The 21083-nt window shown below is 38.4% G+C and overlaps 2 protein-coding genes across 2 annotated transcripts; one reads left to right on the top strand and one right to left on the bottom strand.

Moving 5' to 3' along the window:
• The first annotated feature begins 1865 nt into the window (after window positions 1–1865).
• LOC110501453 (homeobox protein Dlx2a) lies at window positions 1866–4197 on the top strand. Its single transcript, XM_021579029.2, has 3 exons — window positions 1866–2635; window positions 2744–2928; window positions 3148–4197. The coding sequence occupies exons 1-3, from the start codon at window positions 2317–2319 to the stop codon at window positions 3472–3474; spliced, it is 831 nt and encodes a 276-aa protein (XP_021434704.1). The 5' UTR covers window positions 1866–2316; the 3' UTR covers window positions 3475–4197.
• A 5336-nt stretch (window positions 4198–9533) lies between these two features.
• On the bottom strand, window positions 9534–14941 carry LOC110501454 (homeobox protein Dlx1a). Its single transcript, XM_021579030.2, has 3 exons — window positions 12021–14941; window positions 11539–11738; window positions 9534–10967 (listed from the first exon to the last, which is right to left on the bottom strand). The coding sequence occupies exons 1-3, from the start codon at window positions 12331–12333 to the stop codon at window positions 10713–10715; spliced, it is 768 nt and encodes a 255-aa protein (XP_021434705.1). The 5' UTR covers window positions 12334–14941; the 3' UTR covers window positions 9534–10712.
• Window positions 14942–21083: the final 6142 nt, after the last annotated feature.

A 21083-nucleotide genomic window follows, 5' to 3' on the forward strand; every position in this document is an offset into this window, starting at 1 on the left:
TAGAATCTATCACTTGATGGTTTCATTTCAGAGAGATAAATAATCATGTTTTTTTACTAAATGCTATATATCCACCTCACTCTCAGAGAAATAAGTAGACCTGCTAGGTTTACCACAGTCAAATGCAACAAATAACTACTTTTTCAATAAACAAATGATAGATCTGTGACATCAACATTTAAAAAATGGTTAAAATAATAATTCAATACAGTAATATGTATTTCCCCTAAGTCTGGAAAAAGATGAGAAGTCTCTATCTGGTTACGTTTCCGAAATATTAATGGTTCTGTATAGAAGAACTGGTCGCCGGAGGGTTGTGGCCCGAGCCGGAATGCGAAACCAGGAGTTTCCTACCACATCAACTCCAGGGTGGAACCAGGTCATTGCTGTATATGAGAATGCATTCTCAATCAACTTACCTTGTAAAATAAGGGTTAAGTAAATAAAACAATTCCAGCTAAACAATGGATATATAGCGTTCTGCAACAACAAAACAATTATTTCACACACATCTAAAATCTATGAATAAAACATTTGCAATATTTTACACACACATGAACGTACCCATAAGAAATCATTTCTGATAAAAAAAAAATATATATATATTTTTTATTTTATTTAACGTTTTGGAAATAAACTCTTAATTTGTACTGTACCAACCACCCACTCACTATATTACTATGGTATATTTCTTATACCACGATGAAGGTGAATGCAGTTGTAGCAACAAAGAACAATGTTTACGCTTGCCTCAATGTCACTCATGATCATGTCACGCTGCCTGGTGAAAAGTGTATAAATAGTCGATATAGTCTTCTCGCGGGGGTAGAAGATATGTTCATGTAAATTTTAGAGGACAGAATAGGTATCACTTCAAATAGAGAAAGAGGCTGACACTTCAGTCATGTTCTCGGGGAAAACAAGACATATTTTTGTACATTGCTGAGATGTGTTTACAGAGCTAAAATAGCGTATACATTCGATAAAACATGACTCCCCCCCTCCCCAAAAATAAATGAAGTGCAGTAAAATTGTAAATACATTTTTAAGTGCAGTAAATGTCTGTGGGGCAACAGGGTGAACATGCTGCCATCTTGTAGTGGAAAAGGACCTGCAAGTGCCGCAAGAAATGTTGACCAAGATGGGGATAGAAACTTGCTTGAGACAAGCCAGCTGCTTCTGCGATGTGGTATCCCCCAACATCCTTGTCTCTTCTACCGTTCTTCCCCGTGTAGGTAACTCGCCTCCATGTTCTAGTAGGCCTATAGGGTTCGAAGTGGGTGCCGTTTTTGGAGGTCGCTAAACTGGTAGTTCAGTAAACCTACACTAGCCCACTTAATCTATAAATTATCTCAGGCATCCCCGTTTCAACGAGAAAATCTTCACAATCTATATTATGCCACCACATGAGGACGCTAGCCTACCATGACGGTCTCCCAGAGGGCTACAGGCAGGAGTAGTATATGTCAATCATAACCTCCACGCCCAAAACCAAAAGGTGAAGAGAAAATTCTCAGGGTCTGACATCCTCTCATCCTCAAATGTTCATTGCAGTGACGTTTAGGCATACACCTCAATCTGGTGCCTGTGCGTGTGTGTTGGTCTTTTTTTTGGCACAGATGCCATTATGTCCTATACTTATCGTTGAAATATGATCCTGAAAAATAAAACATTTGTCTTTGAAATCTTTTAAAACAAATACAATCTTGAACCATATAAATAGAATGTGTACTCCCTTAGGGTCTAATGCGTGTGAGGTCATATAAGTAGACGCAAAACGTACATTTACACACGTATCTCATGATCGGAATTAACAGAGGCTGTTTGGACTTCCAGAAGGTTTTTCAAAGAGCAGGTCTTTATAACGGATAAATAACTGCTAAATGTTATATTGTACAAACATGTGTTATCACATTTTCTATAGCCTCTGCTTTAGAAGTTTAGTTTACGATATATTGTTAAATTTGTTTTACATTTGTCAATCGGTGCAGGGCAAGCAAGCGGGATAAGTAAATGTTGGGAGTCTGAAAATCTGTGGAGTTGTCAGACATGCACACAGTACTCATTGGCTGCCTCGGAAATACCAGCTCTGCCTCCCACGTGATACTGGATAAAGGCCCGCCCGCTAGCCTCCTATAGCAGACAATCACAGACCACTGAGAGAGGGACACACCTTCGTCGTTTTTAGGTAAAATTCATGGGGATGCCATTTTACACTCAACTCATTTAATCTACGAGATTTAAGCATTCTTTGCTAATTGACGTGTTCAATTGCATTGCTTCAACCACATCTACTTGCGCGACTTTGCCGATAAAATGACTGGAGTTTTTGACAGTCTAAATACAGACATGCATTCGAACCAGATTACCTCGAACAGTTACCACAGCTTGCACAAATCGCAGGAATCCCCAACTCTACCAGTATCGACGGCGACGGACAGCAGCTTTTACAATAGCCAACAGCCTGGACACTGCGCAGGGTCTCCATATGGCCAACTCGGGACTTACCAGTACCACAGCAGTGGTATGAGCAGCGTTCAATACAATAACAAATCATACGATCTTGGTTTCAACTCCACTTATGGCACCTACGGCTCCTATGGTTCGAGTTCTTCACCGACTCTGACGGATGCAGGTAAATAAAATCGCAATGTTTTCCTATTCGTATTATATTACATGTAAATTCTACTAAGATCAAAAATGGTATGCATTTTTAATAATTGTTCGTACATGTATTTCTCAGAAAAAGAAGAAAGTGAACCTGAAATCCGAATGGTTAACGGAAAACCGAAGAAGGTCAGAAAACCTCGAACTATTTATTCAAGCTTCCAACTGGCCGCTCTTCAACGGAGATTCCAAAAGACACAGTACTTGGCTTTACCGGAGAGAGCCGAGCTGGCAGCCTCAATGGGCCTTACACAAACCCAGGTTAGTGCAACTCTGCATTGCATCCAGTTTCTGTCAAATCCCCCATCCCCAATCTGTGAATATTATGGCTAGCTACATATTTTATATAAGCATGACATTTTTACTTTGGACTGCTATTTATATTTATCCAGCATTTGTTGTGTATAGTTTGTATCTTGTTAGGATACGTTTTGAAATAAACTTTAGGTTTAGAACAATAGTAACAGAGTTCCTTTTCAGGTGAAAATTTGGTTCCAGAACCGTCGCTCCAAGTTCAAGAAGTTGTGGAAAAGTGGAGAAATCCCCCCTGAGCAACATGTGGCCTCCATCGAGTCTCCCCAGTGTAACTCTCCACCCGCCAATGCCTGGGACTTTCCACAAAATCAAATAATGAACAATGTAAACTCCAGTTTACCTCAGAGCAGCAGCCCTCCAAATACGACTGCGCCTTCTTTCTTGGCAAACTATTCTTGGTACTCATCAACGAACTCTGCAACGCATCTTCAGTCTGTCCCGCGTGTCCAGAACCACCACAACTCCGTCTTGAGCGCTGGGACAATATTTTAATACAATTGACTCTTAGTCGGAGAATACTGGTGAAACATTAAAAAAAAGTTCATGATACATTTTCACAGACCTCACAAAGCGAACTTTACGCGCAACGTTGACCAACTTAATGTATAGGTGCCAGGGTAATTCAGAAGGTCACAGTCCTCACGCCGGCAAATGGCAGACTACAGATTTGTACAGTTATTTTTGTATTTATTTATTTAGTTTATTTTAATGGATAAAATGTATGAACCACTAATATCCAGAGCAATCACAGAGTAAGTTGCTTTCTTTTAGTGCGGGCGTTACTTTTGCATCAGTGCAAGTAAAAAGTTGATTGCAGGATGTAAACAACTGTCACATCTAGCACAATTTGCAACTGTATCGTGCCTTTTGAAAATGACCTCAGTTTTGTTGTATGATGAGATCGATGTTTTACATGCACTCAGATTTCTATTGGGCCTATTCTTTACTCTTGATTTATTTTGTACGGTGTCAGAATTCGTCTTTGAGCATATTTCATAACATTCTTTTCATATTAAGTCCTGTCATTTTTTTCTTGTTGATATTAGGGCCAAATACCTTCTAAATCCTTCGTAAGCTACTGATTGTCCCATATTCATACTGAACTTGTATAACATTTTGATGGTATATTGTCTTTAATTTATTTTTATGGTTAGCAGTGTTTCTTTTATAATGATATGATAAGGCGTTATTTAAATAAAATGTGTTTTCTGTGTACATGGTGTTTTTCTCAATTTTAAGAACTTTAAGAAATGTGTATACTAAGTGAGGAGTGGATTTATTTTTGCATTGAAGCTTAGCCCGGTTCTTTGCGTCTTTATAGTCTATCAATAAGCATACTTCAATGGAGCTTTCTTATTTAGCCTACTGGGAGAAAAACACTACTCCACCTCCATTCAATACCACGGCGCCAGAAGAGTTCTCCATCCGTCAAAGATGTGTTCCTGACCCTTGTAAATCTTTCAACGTAGCTCACAACATTTGAACGTCGCAGGTATGGGCTCGACAAGCTTTTTGAAAGACGTAGCTTAAGTAATAACCATATTAAAATACCACCATTTGGTTATGCATTTGTATTATTTATTAGCTGCAAATTGTTTCGTCTTCTTAACTCATGTTTTATAGACGCGTTAATTCTAGCTGGGTATGGTTCTGGGAACTTGATAGAGGCAAGATGATTAACAGAGCCGAGACACACTGCCGGGGGCGCAGAGAGCGTTGGAGTATTCAAAGGCACGCAACACGCCGTGGCATGCAAAAGAGAAGATGAGGGCGTATGACTGAGCTCAACCCCTCAGACTCTCTGGAGTCAGAGCGCCGCTCTCCAGACGTTTTATGAACTCAGTCCAATCAAAAAACTAGACCCAAGACCGCCTGAAGCTAAACAACATGGAAACATTTCTCACGTGTTCACTCACACAACACAAGGCCCTTCTCATCGGTTCTCATTGCAGGCTAGATTTTCCCATCGTAGGCTGGTAAACACATTTTTATTTATTTATACGATCGTATTCTTAGCTAAATGTTATCTACTTTATCTCAGCCAAGTTTTGAAATACATTCCAGATAGTGGGCCTTTTATTTAACTAGGCAAGTCAGTTAAGAACAAATTCTTATTTACAATGACAGCCTACCGGGGAACAGTTGGTTAACTGCCCTGTTCAGGGGCAGTTACCTTGTCAGCTCGGAGATTCGATCCAGAAACCTTTTGGTTACTGACCCAAAGCTCTAACTACTAGGCTACCTGCCGCGCCTATTCTCTGTTTTGTAGGCCTATCCTCTGTTTTGAAATGTAAGGATAAAATCTGGATAAGGATAAAATCTGGATTTTCTTAGACGTAAAATAAAAATTTTATTACGTTTATTTATATTGTGTTCTCTAAAGGGATGTAAAAGACATAGCTTTGAAAGCCTATCTATCCCAAAATGCACGAGCGTTTGCTAGGTTTGATCATCACGTCGTCCCGTTGCTTTTTATGGTTGAGTGATCATAAGCCACATAACGTGGAATCGTTTTGCATAAGGATGTACCTTGTCAGTGATTGCCACATTACAAGATGGAACATTCTCCCTGGGGCTGTCGTTGCTTTATCTTGATATGAGGAGTCCCTCGGGATAGCAGGCCTACCACATGTTGAGTGGGCCTGTGCAACAAGAAACAAGATAATACACATTTGATTGAAGACTACCGTGAATATATAGATACATATTGGATAAATACATGCTTAAATATGCTTAATAAGTGGTACTTTACATTTAGTAAGATATACCTATTTCGCAAGTGATGAGCTAGTGCGTGCGTAATGTGCGTGCTCATACTCACGTTGGCTTTTGACGGTCTCCCTTTATAGACATTTGGATGGAACAATAATCTCCATAAAAGGCATGCACTAATTCATCTGCTTCAGAAAGGTCCTCAGAACACATGCCCTTAGCTGACATTGCAGCATTTTCTAGTCTTTGTCTACACACGAATAATAATGTTCACTTATGGAAGCATATGTAGCCATTACGCACGGGATCAAATAAAGAAAATCTGACAGATGAAACCTTTTTTTCTCTGTCAGGTTGGTGCTTGAAGTGCATATATGTCAAGTAAAAGTAGGTCCGAGCAAACAATGGTTAATGACAATCACAATGATATGTATGTTTCTTATTGCGCCCTGCATCCATGTCTCATCCTCACCGATTAGAAATGATGTGGCTTTATACTTCCGGAATCCTGTAGGCAACTTGAAAATGCCATACCCCCTATCCTAATTTATACCCTGATCTGTAATCACATCCACATTTGCTCTACTTTGAGCATTCTGGCGCTTTCCGATCTGAAAGCCTGCAATTACTATATAATTCTTCGCAATTTTAGATGTCCTAATATGGGCTGTAATTTTTTGCACAAAACAATTTCAGGCTATTTCAAGCATCAACGTTGTCAAAGTTGTATGTACATAATAAATTGGAATATCAATGCATAGGTTTTAGCATACCATCTTGACTCGGCGATAATTATATCCGTGTGGAGCCTACGCAGAATTAGCCTGAATTGCATGGTAACTGCTGCTTTACATTTTTAAAAATTGCTCATAATTTTCCCAAAGATTACCAAGATCTCGAGTGCACAATGTCATCAGCGTAATGAGGAGTAAACATTTATGCTAATAATCTACAATTTTTTTCCATCAGCTATAAAAAGGGGAAATAAAGCAGAAATGTTCAGTCATATTCCGAGCTGTGCTGTTATAGCACTTAACACTTCATGGGCAACAGTTTATGGGATTCAAGCGCTCAACATATGCCCATGCATCAAGATGCTACTTTCATTTATCTGCCTTTATCGAAATAAGGGAATATTTGAATCCTGTCAAAAAGAGACTCCGCGGGCTTCCTTTTTAGAGTTTACGGTAAGTATATAGCCTATGGAGCGTTATTTTATATATTTTTTAGATTTTATGTTAAAACATTTTTTTTTGTGGGGGGGGGGGGGGGGTGGATAGCCTATTTAGTATTCATCAAGATTCCATTAGACCTAATTGATAGTTTAATACAGACATCACGATTAGGCTATAGCAATCAAACGGATATATAGTTAGTAATTAATTGTAGGCCTATTCATTGAAATTTTACAAATCTATTTTTTATTTAATTGGAGCATAGTTGTCATACATTTAATTTCTGGAAATGACAAAATTATGCACGCATGTCAAATTGTAATGTGTTCTAGCCTATTCTAGACAAACTGAAAACATAGAAATTGCACACATTTCAAACAACGTCATTATTTTGTCCATAATATACTATCTGTAACGAGTTATTTTATTGTCATACGCGTCTGTATACAATACTAATATAATATATGCCATTTAGCAGACGCACTTATCCAAAGCGATTTACAGAACTGCGTGCATACGTTTGAGTTGTCCCGGGAATCGAACCCACTGGGGTTTTTTTTATTAATAAAAACGTGTACAAAAATGGGAGAAAAAAACAAGGATTCTCGATTAATCTTCCGGAGACAATACTCACCATGCTATGACTGATTCTATATTTACATTAGGAAATGGGTACTGTAGCCTATGGATTTGGAAGGGACCTGGCATAGAATAAGCCTCCTCTCTTGCTGTAATTTAGCCACTGCCTTCATTACTCTTACATTGTGCTTTGCTAATTTTGAACCCTCTTCGCATAGACAATCCCGTGCTATACACCTGCAAGCAATTTGCCAGCCTTACATGTAAGGGAACAGCGGAGAGGCAGCAGCTCACCTATTTCACGATTTTCATTGCGCAGCAAATTTCTTTTAGTGTCTCTTTTGTTAACGCTGAAATATTCCCCGTGCGAAAAAATTGCTCATAATTACCCCAGAGATGGGAAACTGCATTAGAATAAATAAGGGCAAATTACTGTAATTATGTTGGGTTTGATGGGCTCGGCTCGTAATCAAGGGGAGAATACAGTGAAATAGCACTGAACCTCTTGGACGTGCAGCTGCGCCTTTCGGAGGGAGAGCGAGAGTATATTTATGTTGCAGACGCCTCACTCTAGCATTTTCAGGTTGATTATTGCCAGGCTATACTCCTCATAAAGTAGCCTATATAGGACTACTAATACCAAGTGAATGGGGAAAACATAAAGATTCATTTTTACACAGAGAAAAGAGTTAAAGGCACATATAGGCTAGCCAATAATATAATTGGTCATTACAATTATAATGATTTGCTATGCAAATTAGTTGATTTAACGATAACCTGGTGACAAGATTAAACCAAGACCAACACATATTTTTTCTCCTTTCCCTGAATAATAATAATAACAATAATAGCATAAATGCCAAAGTTATAGTTACATTAATGTGATCAGGTTGTTATCTTGCTCGTTGTATTGAACATAAATCAAACAATAAATCAAGGCAAGCAGATGGATGATCTGTCTATGCGTGAACTTTAAGGGCAATTTGTGGCGGTGAGTTAGCCACATTATTGCTGTGGTTTTCTCAAGGGATGGCTGGTGCCTTTTCTGCTCTGGCCAAGCCGGCTAAACATTAGAACGTCTCTGCGGGTCACACAAATTGTGTCACATTTGTCATCTTAATTACTAAACACTCGCATTTTAATCTTCATGGGGAATGCTTTATACACGCACTTATGGAAAACATGTTGTTTTGTCATTAACAACTTGAAGAACATAACACTCAGTTTTTTTCTGAAGTATATATTTTATTTTGTATATTTGAAATATAGGATATATAGGCCTTGTATTTATGAAATAGACAACTGGAATGAGTGTATATCTGCATGGTGCATGCACGGGATGATATTGGCAATCTATTGTCTCCAGTAGGCCTGCACTGTTTTCCCTCAATTGGTCCTTTCCTCAGCTCATCGGGTGCTTCAGAATGTTCTGTAAAATCGCAGTTAAATCATCAAACCCAAACAAGAGCCCCTTTGAACTTTTCACTTTTACTTATCTGCATTTAAACCCCACCCCCACCTCCTCTACCAACCAGTCTTTTTGCAGCACCTGCCTCTCGCCCAATTATTCACTTAACACACCCCATTGCTCTCTCCTCTATTCATCGATGAAAACAGTGTTTGTTGGAACCACAGAAGACTTAAAAGGAGCTTATAGCGGCTAAATGAAACCGAAAATAAACAAGCACTATATTGTTGAAGGAATTACAATGTTATAGAAACTGACATCATTAATCAGGTCAGGTTTGAATTGACACGTCTTCAGCATGGCTATATCCAGCACTCACAGTAAGAGATTATGATAAACTGATAGGCCTATCCTAGGGACTAAAATGTGGAAACGCTGAACGCCTGTGCGTAATCACATGTAGGCTATACGGCCAATGCTGCACATTGTAGACTAATGAAAAGGAATAACCATATAGGCTTTATTTTATCACACTGTATCTTACCTCTGTATTAGTTTTAAATATAAGTCCTGAAGAGATAGCTGCATGTCATATCCCAGGCCTACATGGACTTGCATGGAAATGTGAAAGTTGTGGCCTACAACAAATGGCCGGTAAGGAGTCTGACACGTCATACTGGCCTTTTAAATCATAGCTTTACTGTTTTCAACATTATGTACACAACTTCCATAAAACAAAGCAATAAATTAAAGTGATCAATACAAAACTAAATATTTCTAGATTGCTAAACACATTCATCTTAATGAACACATGTAAAAAAAAATTAAAAAAAATAAATCCTATTACACAACATATCGATTACAGCACAAACCAAAGCTGAAAAATGCCTATTATATTGTCCTTATGTACATCCAACCGCTCAACACATAACAAACAATGACAAACCATATCTTTATCATCGGGATCACGTTAATGCTCTTCTCAAGCAGCCAATCATCATTTAAACGTGTTATTAACAACACGTTGTTGTCGTTTCATAAGTCAAACACACTGCATATTAAATAAAGACACAGACATTGAAAAAAAACGAAATAATTTAACTTAAATTAACATACAAAGACAGCATGGTAGCATGCGCAAAGGGCGCGGGCAACTCGGGCTGTGAAAACTAAGGAACGGACTGAAGATTCGATTCCATGCAGATAAAAATGATGAGGCTATTTTTTAAATTATTCATTGCATTGGCCTACATTCGTTGGTCAAAGTTACATTATAGACCAATGGGGGTTTGTCTGTTTAAAGGCTAGGTTTTAAGGTCATGGTCAAATCACCATGTTGACCTTCGTTGGAGCTGTAGAGGCCTAGCCTACATCTGATAGGCCTTGGAAATACACGGCTTCATAGGCCTATTTTTTTTATCATCATTGGGATAAGAAACGTAGCCAATCTTAAAATCAAACATAGTATACATAAATATACTCTCACTGACTTGTTACAGCAAAATATATTTCGTCTAACACATAGCCTATTAAAATTTCACAAAAGATAATAACAGCAGCTTGAGGACCCATTTGTCAAAACAATTTCCGGTATCTGTCGTGGACATGACAGGACTTCTTGCCCTTGGGCGCAGACAGTGCCCTTTTCAGTCTCTCGGCTCCCAGGCTATTCTCTGTGCCGTCGTATGAAGAGGCCAATATGTCATCTGGCAACTTTGAGAGCAAACTCCGGATTACATCTGTGCATGGCTACAGCGGGCCAGTGCAAGGCCACGCTGGGTTGTTGACCCAAAATCTCCTGATATGGGCCATGGCAGTATAGAGGGCGGGACAGGTCTATCAGCTCACAGTTATGTTCACATGAGTTGCGGTTGCTGCATAGACTCTTGGTGTGCAGTTGGATACCATGAGGTATAACTTGGAATGTAAGACCCTGGTGCACCCACGGATGTTTTCACGGTGGTCGGTGAGCTCCAAACTGGTGCTACCGGAGATCCAGTCGTAGGTCCGTGACCATTAAACTGGGCTAAAGCGTTCGTGTCTATCGTGCCACCACCTTGCTTCATCAGTTTCTTGAACTTCGATCGCTTATTTTGAAACCAAATCTTTACCTGAAAAGAGAGAGACAACCAATGTGATTAAGATTGGCTAGTTGGGCCATTTCCATGAACTCTAGACCAGGCGACAGTGACGCACCATTTGGACTTGGAATGTAAAAGCCTATATTTATTCCCAGAAAGTCCAGGGCAAATTCATCTACATTTTTTCCCGTTTTATTTAAAAATAAATAAATAATTGAATGCAAGAGGAAATGCTTGCTGAACATGGTTTTGCCATTATGGGCCAAATTGAAAAGCGATGAAGAATACAATGAAGAATAAATCAGCAAAACATAATTCTGCGTAGCTATTTATTATACTTATTTTAAAAGCCAATCCTCGAAATACTTGTAAGCTTTTTCATATAACATCTGCATGATGATAATCAATCCGAAACATTCGATAAAAAACACTTTTTTTTTGTTGTCAAACACGAGGACAACAGTTGTCTATAACCCAAACAAACAGGGAATACATAGTCAATGTAACCACTTGGTGGCCTATTGTTTAACGTGGTCAGAAGTACATTAAACTGCGAGCATTAGGCCTAAGGAAATGAAAGTAAAAGCAAACGTTGACTTGCCTGTGTTTGCGTGAGTCCCATCGAAGCTGCGAGCTCGGCTCTCTCTGGCAGTGCCAAATATTGAGTTTGTTGAAATCGTCTGTTTAGAGTCTGTAGCTGCAAACTGGAATAGATAGTCCTTGGTTTGCGAATCTTTTTCCCTTTCCCATTGAACCGCACCTCTCCGCCTTCTACAACTGTGTTCTTCTCTGTCTCTTGTGCTGAGAAGGAGAGACAATAGCAACATTACTCAGGAGACAGCTCGCCAACGTTGCTGCACAGCAATGAGCATCACAGTGCACGTTTTACAGGCTGTAGTTTAGGTATAATTACACTTAATTGCATACATTGTTTATAGCATTACGCAATAAATAATTACCGAGCCTAATATCCCGACATCTGGGTTGCTTTTCCAATCCAAAGCGTGTTTGCGGACCGAAAAACACAAACCTACAGATTCCAAGAACATTATAGAGCCGAAAGGGATGAAGTATAAATCTTACCTGTATCTTCTAACCGTGTCTGTGTTAGTGTCGAGTTGTTTTGGTACGACTGCACTGTACTGAGATATGGACTTGAGGAATGGCTGCCGACGGAGTTAACGTATGGATAACCTAAAGATCTAGGAAATGATGAGGCTGGACTGTACGAGCTCTCGTGTTGCGTATGACCCGCAGAATGTAAACAGTGCATGGAATAGTGTCCGTGAGACATTGAGGAAGGCGACATTTGTTGACTCGGTGGCCCAAATTCCATGAAAACGGTTTTTCCTGAGACAGGGCTATTAAGACTTTCTGGTATTGTAGTCATTGTCATCTCTTCTGGCGGATCTCTCCTCTTCCTTTTTTGTTTTCTTCTATGATCTCAGTGAAGGATGGATCCCAATTTAAGCTGTACTGATTTTTTCTCTTTCCATTCATAAGAAAATGTAGTTTGTCTCTGTGAAAAGTCTAGGCATGATGCAGTGGTCTAGACAAACTCGCTCAAAGGTTTGAATCAGGGATTCATGAATATTCATCAAAGGCGGTCGCTGATTGGTCCACTCTATCCAAGAATGATGCCTATTGGCGATCCTGGGGTTGTGTCCGAAGGACCTGATAAACTCAAGAAAAACAACAAGACCTGCAGATTCAGGTCTGAGATGTATTTTTTTAAGTGCTTAGGTAGCAGGGAAAGGTATAAGCAAAATAAACACTAACATCAAAAATGTCTGCTTTAAAAGAAACAACACACAATTAAATCTAGCCTATTTGATAATAATAATAATAATCCAATTGTAAAGAAATAGCCTATTCTGTGATCAATCACACATAGGCTACGGATAGATCATGTTATGTTGATAGGCCTGCTGTTCATTTAAACATTAAGAAACAGCCTGCATAGTGTTATTATCTAAGAACTGTTTCATCCAAATTAATCACACTACAACAACAAAGATGAATGTTCATAAATAGCAGTATGAACACATTTAAGTGTAGCTTTGAGGCGTACTATTTAACAGAAAAACGACGTTTTATTTCGCATTAGATATTATTTCGATATCTCATTAAAAAAAATCGTTATAGATTGGCTCATTATTGCCAGCGTCTTTTGGTGTTCACATGCACAGATGTATATCTTACAGGTCCGTTTGATTATATGCCAGTCTCAAGTGCTCTGAGCCACAGCTGAAGCGAGCTGAATTAGCATAACACTGATGTTTAATTTTCATACGCATAATTAGCCATTTATTTAACACTTGCAATAGCTCGTGGTCTCAATTATCTGAGCAAAGAAGTCCTGGTTGAATTTATGCATTTAAAGCAATGACTAGTCTAGCCTATGTTACATGCGTAAATATATTGTTGTGAAAATTAACACCTTAAACTTAATATTTGTAAAACCAGATTCCTATTGGGCTGTCTATGCAACATCTCTCCATATAGCATTTTATTGTGCAATCATTTCATGACCAAAAACAAAATGCCTCCAGGAATCCTTTAACTTAACAAACCGTTATGTTTGCCCTGAGTCAACCATTAGTGTTGAACGTTTTTGATGCGGGGTACATTATGATGACCATGAACGTGTGTTATCAACTTACAAAACAATCATTTTTGTATCTAATTAGCTAGATTGTCAACCGATGTAAAACACTACACAACTAGCAAATCCCCAAATGATTAATGTGTGGGTAATCAAACAAAACGAATGAAACATAATGTGTCATTCATTTGAGGCTGATGTGGCAGCAGTGTTAAGACATTATTTATAAGTGTCATATTTTAACAGGTTTTGTTTTGACAATGGTGGGATTATATTTAATTTATTTTCACTTATTTTCAAATTAAAGTCACCCTTTTCCAAATTCTTGTCCAGTACATTTTCATTAGGAGTAGGCCTACATTATGCAATAGCTTTGCTGGAACACGGATTGGGTGACCTTTGGCTGATCAATTTATTGCCCAGCTCTCACAATACAATAACTAAAGTATTCACTCTCAGTTGCCATTAATGGGAATTATATAGTTGATATAATACCGTATTAAATATGGAGTCATGCAGCCCTATATATCATCTCCTCTATACAGTATTTTGCCCAAACAGCCAACAGCCGCCATTTACCGCAGCAGTTGGTAAATCCGTCGGCATCATGTTTTGTCGTGAAATTCAAAACACATCAAGTTCAATTAAACATTTTGATTTACTCTGTAACATAATAATGTAGGCTAATTTAATCGTAAATAAACCTAACATTTAACATAGCTCCTTCAACTAATTTAATCCCCAGCCAGGTTGATGGGGGGTGTGGACAGTTTTCCATTAAGACCATAGACGTTGAACAATGATTTTCCCGAGCACGTTTGATTTAACTGAACTGACGACTGACTAAAGAGTAGGCTGTTTCCCTTTGTTATTGGCTCAGTTTCCGGAGAGAAAAACCCCCGTCAAAAACCCACGCTGATCCATATAACAGGGCATGTATGAACGTTGATCAGTTGAGTTGACAGTAGCTATACAGTAAGAATAAATGGGCTCCACATTTCAATCAGCACTGAGATTAAGTTAACAGCGATTAGGCATTATTTGCACTTACTTAATCGATAATCATGTGAGGAAAAAGAACGCACATCCCCAATATCCATTGCGTACTACTCATTGAGGGTGACGAAGAAGCAGCAAGTATCCAAATCTTCATTTTATTGTACAATGTACGTTATAGAGTCCGTCTGCTGTAGACGATCTGAAACCAAAATCACCACTAGCCGGTTCCCCGGCAGCTCAAAATACCCACCTGAATAACAAATTAAAGGCAGTTAAATTCCGTCACTGTGATTATCAACCTAATTGCATAATTGAACTCGAAGCAGAACAAGCAAAAATGTGTTTTGAAAATGCGAGCGCTAACATTATGGTGAGCAATATCTAGTCTGCGATGTGCGTCTGACAGTGGATCTCTGGATTTGAAGAATTCTATAAAATATTAAGGCTTATAAGGAAAACTGCACTTCTCTCCTTTAAAATTGCCCAATTTCAAGTCATTTATATCTGGAATTACATTCGAAAAATACTTAAAGGTATCCTCTGTCTACAGCGAAAATGATAATAGTACAACCAATAATTATCATCTTCCAGAACAGAGGACAGATTTTTATGGGCACTTGGTGGGTGCGACTGATAACTGTCATTATTTCCCCCGATTATAGTATCTGCAAACTGGAATTCTAAAGATGAACATGCGTGTTCTGAGCAATAGGCCTACATTTCAGACCATTAACAGATTTAAAATGTATTTAATTCCAAGGAAAAGCACGACAAAAGATAAATAATCACATGAATACAGTTTCACTGAAGAAAATGTCAAGTAACCCAATCTAAAACATAGGCCTACTGATATTTAAATATAACAACATGCATATCAAGTCGTTACCAGTAGATATATAGTCTTTCTCAAATGGCATTGTAATTAACTTTGTTTACAATAATATTTGTTTTGACAAAATCCTCAATTCTCGAACAGGGCAAATATTAATTAGCATTTCATGTAACGATTTAATTAATTATTTTCAACCTATATTTTCATTAAGAATAATAAAGAACAATAGAATACCAATTTGTGTTCCATGCTATTATTACAATCAGACTAAATGCAATTCCAAATTGAAAATCACAGCTTTTAAGGACACTGCTGACTTGGAGAAGCGTTAGTCATAGACGAGACATAACATAGTAAAGATAAATCCGGGACATTCAAATTAGTATGATATGTTATGTTTGGTATGGTTACATCAGACAGAAGGCTACTTTAGACAAAAACAAAAGTTGTTCAAGTGGGATGGGTGGCACGAACCTCTAGCAACTCAAAGGATGTGTGGTCGAATCTCATCACGGACTACTTTAGCTAATTAGCAACATTGCAACTACTTAGCATGTTAGCTTCCCCGTCCCCTAATCTTAATAGCATAACCCTAACCTTAACCTTGACCCCCAGCCTAGCTAACTTTAACCATCTAGCCAATGTTAGCGTTAGTCACCTAGCTGAAGTTAGGTGACTAGGAATTCATATATCATACGTTTTGCAAATTCGTAACATATTGTACACATTGAAATTCGTTGCATCATGACATGGTTGCAGCATGACATGCCTTTACATTCGTGGCTCCTCCAGATGGAGGTACCTTGTAATGGTCAGTCTTACACGATTTTTTCATCTTCGGATGTAATCATGGCATTGCTCTAACTGGCCTACGCTAACAATAAAGCCCATGTGCATGGAAGCATCAGTGGACCAGAGAATTTAAGGAGACAGGACTCATTAGCAGTTGAGTAGCTCTATGGCAGAGTGTGTTTTAACACCTGCTGCACTTCACATGAGGGTTAGCAGCCAGTGCTAAGGGTGGAGGGTGGAAGCGACAGGGCCTGAAGTGTCACAGACCTCATTTCAGCCCCCTGGTGGAAAACGCTCACTAACTGTCCCTTCCAAACGACATTTTAACAGTCGCCAAATGTTAATGCTGTACCTCTGGAAAAATCATGTTTCTCAAATTAATATTCTCTGCCCCTATGAGCTTGCCAGACTAATTCTGTTCTTCTGTTGCTTCAGACTGTAAGGCCCAGGGTAAATGTGAGTAAATGTCAATGATTAATTACTGTTGTTGGTGGCACAGGATACTCAGGTTTATTTAATTTCCTCTATGTTGAAGGGAGGGACACACGCTATCAATGGCAAGACTTAGCCATGAGTTGTACAGCCATATTCTATGAATCACATTACTCTCGAAGATGGCCATCCTTTGCAGTTGTAAATGTGGTGAGGTGACACTTTACTATGAAGAATATCTGAGGAATGTTGTAAAATGCTCTATAAATTCGGACTACATAATGCCCAGTTCATTTTGAACAGATCATTTAGCAACAACATTGCCACGATAACATGCTGGACAGAGGGATACTATGGATATCTGCAGAATATCCATGTTAAAGGAAGAGGTGAGAAACATATCCTGTTTCTAAACCTTCTCACTTTGGTTCTATTTCATCGAAAAGATTGCTTCTTGTTGCAATGCATGTCTTTTGATGTGAAGTACACTGTTCTGTGCATCATCTATTCTGTTTACACGAGGAGGTAGTACGTGGAAACATATCCACACCGTAGATTTCTAACAGGCTAGGAATATCAGAGACTGCTCTGAACAAACTACTTTGTTAAATCTAACTCAAAATGGAAAATGTCTTCATTTGTCATGCTTGTATTACTTTTGTCGCCAATTAATATTGTATTCATTAAGCGTGCAACATTTTATAAAGACAAACTCAACAGTATCATCTACGTTACATGAACTTGATCTATTTGCCAATAATAGCAAGACAAAATGACTATATTTCTCTCAAATCGGCAATAATTCATTAATGCGTCTTTATCAGAGTAACAAATACTTTTAATATGTGATTGATATCTGTCTGATGTCTAAAACCAGCTGTTGATAAACAAATATTAATTTAACAATATGATCAATCCATCCAGGTCCTCTGGATGGCATTTCCCTCAGCTTCTCCTCTGCGCTTGGAGGTCTTTGCCTTGTAATTTGCTGCTTCGCTGGGCACCAACTAGACGAATTAAGTCAACCTTAGAGGTCCATTTTCCCGTTCAATGTAGCATCAAACAGTTAATTGATTTGGATTTACTCATTCCTACTCTGTAAATAGATACTGCATTATTTTATAAATGAAATTCAAATGCAATACAATTGAACAATTGCTTGACTATTATGTTGAGAAGTCACGATGTCTTTATAAAAATGCAAAGATGTTATAACATTATAGCAATTATACAATTTCTGAGTTTGAAATATTCTTATAATAAATGGAACAATGTTCTAGCTATCAATTGTCCTTTATTTCAGTTACTTCCGACAGAAGGCATGATACATTATTTACAGCTTCTCAAATATCAAACTGTATAAGTAAGTGTATCAAAAGATGACAATATGTGGAAGGAGTAGGGATTCGGCGCAGTGTACCTTTACTCATCAGAACTGTCAGGGGAGTCACTGTGAACAAGAGAGCAGAACATGCAGAAATTCTTGTTAAATTCCATTATCATTGCCATTAACAATCAATTATAGGTTTGGATTCAGTCCAAGTGGTTTATGAAACTAGGAATACGAATGATATTTATACAAGATGATGCATGTTTCTTTAATTTATCTTGTAAACTCAAACTTCTATTCTTTGACATTTGTTGACTGAGCTAGGGGGGGTTGTTTCTTGTTTTGAGCCAGTGCTCTAGAGGGACAGCCAGTCAAGTTGGACTTGTTGCTTCTGGGTGAATCAAAACCCAGCAATCACCATTGTGGACTGGGTCAGTCTGAGCTTCTTCTCGTACATCACGCGTCTGTCTGAGGCACTTCCCGATGTCGAGTTAGATAAACTCCAATCAAGAATAAAATAACACCAAACAAGCACTGCACGGCCCTTAAAATCTCAAAGTGGTAACACTGTCTCTGTAAATATGTATTTGAAATAGTCAGGGTCTCAACTGCTCAACTGTTGTTATGTTTTTTGTTGTTCTTTTTGAGAAAATGACACACGAAATAGCATGTCAAAGGTTAAATAAATATGCAGGCTGTTCATTCGGGCTTTAGAGGATGTGATTTTAAACTTTCCCAAGCGTATAATGTTACTTTTAGACAATATTTTCATTGTTATTTTCTTACATGGCTGAGTATTTGCCAGCCTTGTCTGGTGGAATTTTAGCAGAGTACCACATCAGTCTTGAAAGATCAGCCAGAGATAATTGTCTCCAGACACTGCAAGTAACAGACACCTGCACATTGAGAAATACTACGTTGACTGACTTCCCATATTCCGTCTTTTTCAAGAGGTTTTCTAAGAAGAGGGTTCATATAGGTACCATATTGGCTCATACAGGCACCATATTGGCGTTGTTCAAAGGCCTATTCCGCACTTAGTGATTGGACATATTATGTTGGAACAAAATAAGTTAAACGAATACATCTAGCTCCATACTTTCTTAAAACATTATGATATTCTCTGACATAAAAAAAAGCTATATTGGAGGTCCAAATCAATCCAAGAATTGTCCATAAAGAGAGCCATTGGGAGTGAAATGTGATTAACTGTGGCGTTTTCATGATCTTAATTAACTGAATCAAAGTGAAAGCTCTTTCATTTTAGGAGAGGGGCAAATCATACACAGGATAATGTGATGGGGTCAACCATTTGTTGAATTTTCTGTGACCCATGTTAAAACAATGCTTAATTAAATGTGTGCAAATGTATGTCTCATTGAATTAATGTCCTCACAAATGGGAAACATGCAAATTTCCCAATTAAGTCATTTTCCGTGGAGGACTCGGCTGCTGCCTGAAGTTCAGCTGCCTCTGTGCCTTCGTCTGGCTCCTCTTTCTAGTTTTTCTAAAGATTGAAGTCGCTAAAAAAGAGAGGAAGGAGGTCAGCACTCACCCAACACCTGAATGCGCTCCCTTTTTTGTGTTCCCCTTGATCCCCACAGTCCGTGCCTGTCATTAGTCTTAATGATGGAAAATTGTCATGTTGATACAAGTCTCTTACTCTCCCCCTCTCTTCTTTGTATAAGTAGTAGGTGGAAGCTCCATTTGTTAGAAAGTTCTTTGTGACTAAAAGCAGTGGACGGTGCATTTGTGCTGGGGAAGAGAAAAGGCTCTAGATGCTCTTTCCATAGCTGGGATAATTATTCCTACTGTGACCTTAATGGTTCACAGTGTTCCCTCTGCATCTCATCCACGTGCCAGGCCCTCAGTGAAGCCCCATGTCAGGGAATATGAAAAACACATATAATGAAACCATTTTGGCTGATGGAAAAAGGCTACTGAAGCTTCACTTGCTACAAAGACGGCTCAATTATATGAGTAATTGTGATAATTTTCCTTCCATTCAGAGCTCTTTCTGAAAGGTAAAAAAAAACAGAGATGCTGAAAGGGAAATTACTTGGACAATATAGAGTGTGAAATGTCGACAACAAAAAAAGGTGACTGTAAGAAAGTATAGGACTATAAATAAATAGGTTAATGTAGGGTCAGATAAATACACCCCTCAAAAGCTAGCAAACAAAGACATATATAAACACACAAACTCTCTCTCTCACACACACACGGACGTACACAAAAACGTATGTAGACAAATGACCGTTGAGAATAACTACATCAAAAAAAAAGTAGATCTGCAGCTGCCTGAAAATTAAACCTCTTTCTCCTTCCTATTGACGAAATTTCAGCTCCTGCAAATGCACCCCAGTCGCTGGCTATCATTTGTTGTTCTGTGAGAGGAAAAGGATAATTACATCTCTGAGAGGCAGGGCGACTGACATTCCCTTTAGACTGCCATGAATGCAGGAGGCTTGATAGAAAAAGGCTGAGGAATAATTTGTTGCTCTTCCTTTTCTTCATTTAGCAGAACATGTTGTGTTCAATGGAACACAGGAATGGCAGTGTTGTAGAGTGCATTAAACTCCGGGTGTTCATAAATATGATGTTCCCTTGCCTGTAAACTCTCCCCTTTCAAAAAAAAAACTCTTTCATCACGCTGGCAGACAGGAGAGACAGTGAGATGTGCATTACTTTTTGTCTCTCAGTGGGGGTCGGATTAAACATTTCCTCCCCACAGCAAAGATAGAAAAGATTCTTGACAAGCAGGAGCCAGCCTATAATTTCAATCTCTGTGCTACAGCGAATGGCCAACATACATCTTGACAATGGTGTACCTTCTGAATTTAAGAAATCATTATTTCATACAGTCTACCTTTATTCTTTGTAAAAATGCTTGAGACGAAATGCATGATGCACAAAGCTAATTCAACCAATTTAGAGAAATGGAAGCCCTCAAAATATGAATTAGAATAAGTAAATGTGTGCTCTCCTCAAAGCCACATTGCCCTGTCTAGACTGAACATCTGATCTATGAATACAATGTTTGGAGCATGTATTGCTCCAAACATTGTACCCTACTAAATAATTCTGAAAATGTTATAAAACTGTTAAAACCAACTGTTACATCACATTGTGTGATTGAGCAATAACTATCCCACT

Source organism: Oncorhynchus mykiss, chromosome 22 (genome assembly GCF_013265735.2).
Source record: "Oncorhynchus mykiss isolate Arlee chromosome 22, USDA_OmykA_1.1, whole genome shotgun sequence".
NCBI classification, from domain to species: Eukaryota; Metazoa; Chordata; class Actinopteri; order Salmoniformes; family Salmonidae; genus Oncorhynchus; species Oncorhynchus mykiss.